The sequence below is a fragment of the Electrophorus electricus genome, chromosome 12 (assembly GCF_041902795.1).
Source record: "Electrophorus electricus isolate QZ-2024a chromosome 12, ASM4190279v1, whole genome shotgun sequence".
NCBI lineage: Eukaryota > Metazoa > Chordata > Actinopteri > Gymnotiformes > Gymnotidae > Electrophorus > Electrophorus electricus.
In genome coordinates, this window is record NC_137508.1 from 5672501 (window position 1) to 5680000 (window position 7500).

A 7500-nucleotide genomic window follows, 5' to 3' on the forward strand; every position below is an offset into this window, starting at 1 on the left:
TATTTTAGCCCTGAAATGATCTGGTTTATTTCAGAAAGCTAATTTATATTAGCGCGTAGGCATGTTGCACAGGAGGCGCATATGGAAGTCATAAGTGTGCTGCCTGTCCTGGATGGATGTGGGGGAGGGGCTCGTGGCTCCACCCCAGTTCACAGGCAGCGCTGAGCTGTGGCAGAACCTTGACCGCTTCTCTCGGCCGGCCCTCTCAGCCCGTCTCCGCGTGAGAACCAAACTGGGACGGTGCTGGTGTTCGCTTGTCCGTCCCCAGCAGCCCACACTAGCCGGTGCTCACTTCCACCTCCGTCAGCCTCCGACCGTGCGCTAACCGTTACCGGGGCATCTTCGGCCTCGCTGCCCCATGTCTGGGCTGGAGGGGAAAGTGAGGTTTCATGAGCGATTCAGCCTAGACCAGCAGCACCTCTCTCTCTCTCTCTCTCTCTCTCTCTCTCTCTCTCTCTCTCTCTCTTTCTCTCTCTCTTTCTCTCTCTCTCTCTCTCTCTCTCTTTCTCTCTCTCTCTCTCTCTCTCTCTCGTTCTCTCTCTCTCTCTCTCTCTCTCTCGTTCTCTCTCTCTCTCTCTCTCTCTCTCTCTCTCTCTCTCTCTCTTTCTCTCTCTCTCTCTCTCTCTCTCTCTTTCTCTCTCTCTCTCTCTCTCTCTCTTTCTCTCTCTCTCTCTCTCTCTCTCTCTCTCTCTCTCTCTCTCTCTGGCCAGCAAAAGGAGCGACTGGAGAGTACAAGTGGGAGCAGGCCCACGGAGAAGCTCCATGTTCTCTTTCCCTTCTCATTCTCCTGCCCTGCACTGGTTAAAGCCCACTGTCCTCTAAGGATTTATAATGGACTGCAGAAAGATTTTGCCCTCTGGTCCAGCTGGCTTATTTATTTTCTAGTTGCTTTTTCATTGTGCACAGAGAAATAATCCACCAGATTTAGCTCTGATTCCTGTTTGCCGTGTATTACTGACCGTAGTCTGTCTGTTGTGTCCTGAAGGTAAAGACGAGCCCAGCAGCTACACCTGCACCACCTGCAAGCAGCCATTCAGCAGCGCCTGGTTCCTGCTGCAGCATGCGCAGAACACGCACGGCTTCCGCATCTACCTTGAGAGCGAGCGCGGGAGCCCCCTCACGCCCCGGGTGGGTGCCCCGTCCGGGCTGAGCGCCGACCACGTCTCCCAGCCCCCCCTACATGGCATTCACCTGCCTGAGGGCAGCCCCTTCAACCTGCTCCGGATACCCAGCGCCGGGCGCGATGGACCCCCGCTCCGGGATGGGCGCTTCCCGCCGACGCCGCCGCTCTTCAGCCCGCCGCCGCGACACCACCTGGACCCGCACCGCATGGAGCACCTGAGCCCGGAGGAGTTGGCCCTGGCCACCCACCACCCGAGTGCCTTCGACAGGGTGCTGCGGCTCAACCCCATGCCCCTGGATCCCCCAGCCATGGACTTCTCACGCAGGCTGAGGGAGCTGGCCGGCAACACCTCAGGGTCAACTCCTCCCCTCTCGCCCAACCGGCCCAGCCCTATGCAACGGCTGCTGCAACCGTTCCAGTCGGGAGCCAAGCCGCCCTTTCTTTCTACCCCTCCCCTGCCTACCATGCAGTCTCCCTCTGGCTCGCAGTCCACGCCTACCCCCCTGCCCCAGCAGCCGGGCACCCCCATGAAGTCCAAGGCCTGCGAGTTCTGCGGCAAGACCTTCAAGTTCCAGAGCAACCTGATCGTGCACCGGCGCAGCCACACGGGCGAGAAACCCTACAAATGCCACCTGTGTGACCACGCGTGCACCCAGGCCAGCAAGCTGAAGCGCCACATGAAGACGCACATGCACAAGTCCTCGCCCATGACGGTCAAGTCGGACGACGGCCTCTCCACGGCGAGCTCGCCCGAGCCGGGCACCAGCGACCTGGTGGGCAGCGCCAGCAACGCCCTCAAGTCCGTGGTGGCGAAGTTCAAGAGCGAGAACGACCGGCTGATCCCGGAGAACGGCGAGGAGGACGAGGAGGAGGAAGAGGAGGAGGAGGAGGAAGAGGAGGAGGAGGAGGAGGAGGAAGAAGGGGAGGAGGAGGAGGAGCTGGAGCGCGAGGGCGGCCGGAACAGCTTCCACTTCGGCTTGAACCTGGAGGCGGCGCGGCACCACGAGAACAGCGGCGGGCGCCTCGGGGCGGCCGAGGATGGCATCCCGCGCTCCCTGCCCGAGGTGATGGCGGGCATGGGCCTGGCAGCCAGCATGCAGCACTACAGCGAGGCTTTCCACCAGCACAAGCGCGGCGCGCTCAACTCGGACAGCGACGCCCACCGGGACATGTGCGACGGGGATAGCGCGCTGGAGTCGGACCGCGCTCAGGAGGGCTGCGGTTCGGCCATCAACGGGCGCGGCTCGTCGCCCAGCGAATCCGCCTCGGTGGGCCTGTCGAAGAAGCTGCTACTGGGCAGCCCCAACTCCCTCAGCCCGCTGTCCAAGCGCATCAAGATGGAGAAAGACTTCGACCTCCCCACCCCCACCATCCACAACACCGAGAACGTCTACTCGCAGTGGCTGGCCGGCTACGCGGCCTCCCGGCAGCTCAAAGACCCCTTCCTGAACTTCGGGGATTCCAGACAATCGCCTTTCGCCTCGTCTTCGGAGCACTCCTCGGAAAACGGCAGCCTGCGCTTCTCCACGCCGCCCGGCGAACTGGACGGCGGCGTGTCGGGCCGTAGCGGGACGGGCAGCGGGGGGAGCACGCCCCACCTGGGCGGCCCCGGGCGGCCCAGCTCCAAGGACGGGCGCCGCAGCGACACCTGCGAGTTCTGCGGCAAGGTGTTCAAGAACTGCAGCAACCTGACGGTGCACCGGCGCAGCCACACGGGCGAGCGGCCCTACAAGTGCGAACTGTGCAACTACGCCTGCGCCCAGAGCAGCAAGCTCACGCGGCACATGAAAACGCACGGGCAGGTGGGCAAGGACGTTTACAAATGTGAAATCTGTCAGATGCCTTTTAGTGTGTACAGCACCCTGGAGAAACACATGAAAAAATGGCACAGCGATCGCGCCTTGAACAACGAAATAAAAACCGAGTAGTGACGGAGAGTCAAGGCACCCCTGCCAGGTAACAGCGGCCCTCCCCCCCAACTCCCTTCCCTTGTAGATTTCCCCTGTTTGGCTAGTCCAGTGGAGGCCAAGCAGCGTGCTTGGCGGCAGCAGCACACCCTTCTTCATTTACCGTGGAATGCATGTTGTGTATCGGGGCAATACTATTGCATTGGCGCAAACTTCGAGCCTTTCTCTTGTGCAATAATTTACATGTTGTGTGTTTTTCTTTCCTTTATTTTTTCGTTCCCTTTTTTGATAATTAGACAGCATGCATGGTATGTTTTGGCTATTTTTAACGAATTGTCCCTGGTTGGTTAGTTGTTGAGTAAATGTGTTGCTGTTTTCTTATTATGTTTTTTAATTCAAAAAAAAAAAAATATGAGAAGAAAAAAGAGAAAAGCAACCATGCTGCATACATTCTGTGAAACATATCATGTACAGTTTTGTGTTGTGACATGGAGGACAACAGTCTACTGCTTAACCCTCTTTGGAGGGGCTGGGAATCGCACTTAAACTAATCTTTCAAAAAGATGCTCTGTCCACATAGGGTTAAAAAAAACATTGATTGGCCCCTATTATGGAATATAAAGTATTGACAGCCTTTGAATTTCTTAAAAAAAAAACAAGAAGTCATCAAGATTTGAATTTGTACTATCATTTGGTAAAACAAACAAAAAAGAGTGCCTTGGATCTTGAAACTGCATCGCTTAATTTTCCTATCTGCTATAAGCTTGGAATGTCACGCCAGATACTGGAAATGGATTCATCTGATTCATGTAAGGTTCTTGCATCAAGTACCCGACTTTGACAGGAATAGATGATCATCAAAAAGCTAAAAGCTAATTTCTAATCAATCATCATTAGCTACCTACGACATGCACCCTTCTGTTGTGGTATTTGTCTTGTGCGCGGTACATCCAGTATTGTGTCAGATTCAACCATGTTTACTCACCAGTTAAGGGTACTGTACTCAGCGGTACAGGTTTTTCATTCACTGTCATAAGCTCTCACGTTGTGTGTGAAGGTTCTGTTCTCACTAGCTCAGCAGTCCTGTTGCCTAGTGCGCGCGTGTGTGTATCGGGTTGTGTGAACATCCACTTCATGGGTACATTTGAGGGCCTGTGACACAACGTACTGCAGTGTTTCTGAAAATCCTTATTCAAAGAATGCATTTGGACATGTCCATTTCTCACTGATGATTAACTATGAATTGCATACAGGTTTGAATCAAAAACTTCTCCAGCAATGACTGCAGTTCTTACACCTGTGTTCCCTAAGTAATGAAGTCAGAGAATGGGGGTGGGGTGGGGTGGGGGAGGAACGCGAACGCTCCGGATGACGTTTGTGTGTAATATATGTTTGGGGAGAGCTTATTTTCCTCTGCTGAGATCAACATGCGCTCACCTTTGACAACCGTGTTGTTGGGTGTTCAGATAGCACTTCTCACTCGGCCCCTCCAGCACGTGTCTGACGCTCTGAGTGGTGGTTTAGCGGTTGAGTCTAAATGAAGAAGCACTGTTAAAGTTTCCCAGTTTACAGGTGTTCACATAAAGGGAAAACTTCCACTGACGCTAAAAGAATTCAAACAAACAAACAAAAAACCCCCCCAACAAAACGATAGACAACGCAGTGTCATTGTTTAACATAATAAAGCAAACTTCTCCTCCACCCCAGCCTCATTTTGAAAGCCCAACTACAGTATGATGTTCAGGCATCGGGGCATAGACTTCCTGTCAAACGATGGACGATTGAAAACTTGCTGCTTTCACTGCAAGAACATTTTTTTTGTACAAAACATTTTTTAAGTATGAATATAAAACAACATTTTTAAAAATAGCAATTCATTATCTTAGAGGAAACTGTATTTAAGTTTGTTGTTGTTCCTCTTTCCTCTTTGTCTTGGTGGTGTTCAAGACTTGATCATGATATATATAAAATGGGAAAAAAAATCTGTGATTTTATTTTTGTTTTTTTGTTTTTATTTTTTTTATTTTTATTTTTATTTTTTCCCACCGTGGCTCTTCACAGCTCTTCAGGTCAAACGTAACTTGCATTGGGGAAAGGTTTAAGATTATATATAAATATATAATAGAGAACTTAAATATAGGAAAATGCACACTCATGTCCAATTCCTATGCTAAAACACATTTATGATCTACTTTTTTTTCCTGTATTTCTAGAATGGTATTTGAATTAAATGTTCACCTAGTGTAGGCACTATAGTATTTATATTGAGGCTTGTATTTTTAACTGTTGCTTGTTCTCTCAAAAGGTCTTATTGAACCTTTTTTGGTAGTGAAAAAACAACAAGCTGCCACGGTATATTTTTTTAATTTGGCAGGATAATATAGTACGAATTATTTGTATGTTTAAAAAAATGAAATGAAAAAAAAAAATCAATAAAAAACCTAAAGTATGTGGCATTGTATAAAGGAGGCCATGTAATGGTTTCCCCGAGGAGTCTTTTGAGAATGTCCACGCTAGCTTAAACAGGTGGTTGTACATATATCTTTTTCCGGTTCTTTTTAGACTCTCCTGTTCTGCTGCCATTCTGTATGCAGTAATGCAAGCTGATGTTGGGTTCCTCTGTAGTGTGCTTCTCTGTCTTCTCACCTATCTCACCTGACTACATTCCAGCATCTTAAAGAGAACAAACTTCATATGCAGTAAATACCAGTACAGAAATGAAAAATCATTCAAATAAATGAATTAAAAATAATCAATGTTTTGCAAGTTTTTTTTTCATTGCCAAATACTAAATGGTGCTTTATATTTAGATTGGGATGACTTTCATATGCAAAGCATATTTAAAAATGAAATGGAATTAAAGGAAAGGCCGCTTGAGTTCATACTTTTTTGTAAATGGCAATGCGGAATATTTTGTTATCAGCCTTTTCTATTCCTGTTCTGAAAGCTGTTTGTTGTAACTTGAACTTGAACTTTATCTTTTACAATGGGGGTCACTATTTATTATTACCTAAATGCTCTGTTCAAAACAGACACATGGAATGGATTTTTTGTTTTGTTTTTTTCTTTTTTTTTTTAAATTTTTTTTGTTATTATTGTTTTTCTTTATAAATGACCAAAGGTCATTGACAACTCTTGCTTTTTTGTTGTATTTGTTTATGGTCTTTGTTGAGTTTTATTGGAGAAACCACTGTCTGTGTTTTCTGGCAGTTGTCTGCATTATCCTGTTCACACACCCATTTTGTCCCTTTATTGAAAACAATTAATAAAAAAATTAAAGTATAACTTTGTTGATAAGATTCCTGTGGGCCTTAAAAAATGGTGTTACTGCGTATTCATCTTTCTCACACACACACACACACACACAAACACGCAAGCTCTGAGCAGCCTGGCCTTCGCTCAGGTTTGCTCCATCATTAGCCTGGATTAGAAGTGCAACTTATTTGGTCATGTGACTTTTGCTGTCTTGCCCTACCTGTACTCTGAGGATCAGAAGAGCATCTTAGCTGGCTTATCGCCTGCTGTTTGCTGCCTTAGAGCGCAATCTCGCTCTGGACGCCTGGACGCACATACTTGTGTCTATCTCGTGTTTGTCTCAAACCTACAACTCAGTGGAGGTTATTCTAAGCACGTTTGTTGCCTTGTAAGAGCCAGGCAAGTAATTGATATCTGTCTAGTAAAAATGTAGTTAAAAAAATTCCAGTTGTTGAATGCCATCAGTGAAGCGCTGCTCCAAACCTCTCCAGCATCTGAGCGTTGTCTCTGATACTTCTTCTCTTTAAAATACAAGCCCATTCAAACCAGACCAGAACTGTGGGCAAAATAAATTCCACTCTATGCACAAACAAGAAAAGGGTTCCTCATACTTCGAGAGGCTCTGCTGTGTTTTGCTCGGTGACAGAGATCCGAAAGCCCTACCCCACCAATCAACACCATTTTATTCCTCCTAGCACCTTATTCAAACAATACCTCTGCACAGGCTGGGAGGAGCAGACAAAGAAAGCAAATCAGCTGTATTTTCTTCTGTGGGGAATAAATTAACAGCCATATAAACCCAAGAGCCACAGGACTGTTCTCGGGTTAAGTGGCATTCAGCACTGCGTTCGTACGGGAAGCAGAAAGCACCCGTTACCATTACAGAGAAAACACATAAAATCATGACCCCGTCACGTCCCTGTAAAGGGGCTGCAAAGTTTTGATATTTAAAAAAAAAAGTGTTTCATAGTGCAGTGTTGGTCAATGACTTCAATTATCCATGCTGTGGATAGTACTGGAGTTCCTTTTTTTTGTGTCTATGTAGAATTGTTCTCAGAGGTATAGACAAAATCAAAACGCAAAATGCTTTTTATGATCTGTAGGAATCTCTTTTCCTTCAGCTGTTTCTGTTGTAGGAACATCTAGCCTGGACTGGTGGCAAGACACAGGTCATCTTTATGGTTTGATACATTGCTACTCTACTGTTTATTTCTA

The 7500-nt window shown here is 47.8% G+C and overlaps 1 protein-coding gene across 3 annotated transcripts in view; it reads left to right on the forward strand.

Annotated features, from left to right (window-relative positions):
• bcl11aa (BCL11 transcription factor A a) overlaps window positions 1-6327 on the forward strand; it is a 50020-nt gene extending 43693 nt beyond the window's left edge. For all 3 annotated transcript variants that reach the window (XM_027022596.3, XM_081724733.1, XM_081724734.1), the window contains one exon: window positions 986-6327. In XM_027022596.3, the coding sequence (XP_026878397.2) occupies window positions 986-3051 (2066 nt within the window). In that variant the 3' untranslated portion in view covers window positions 3052-6327. The remainder of the gene's footprint in view (window positions 1-985) is intronic.
• Window positions 6328-7500: the final 1173 nt, after the last annotated feature.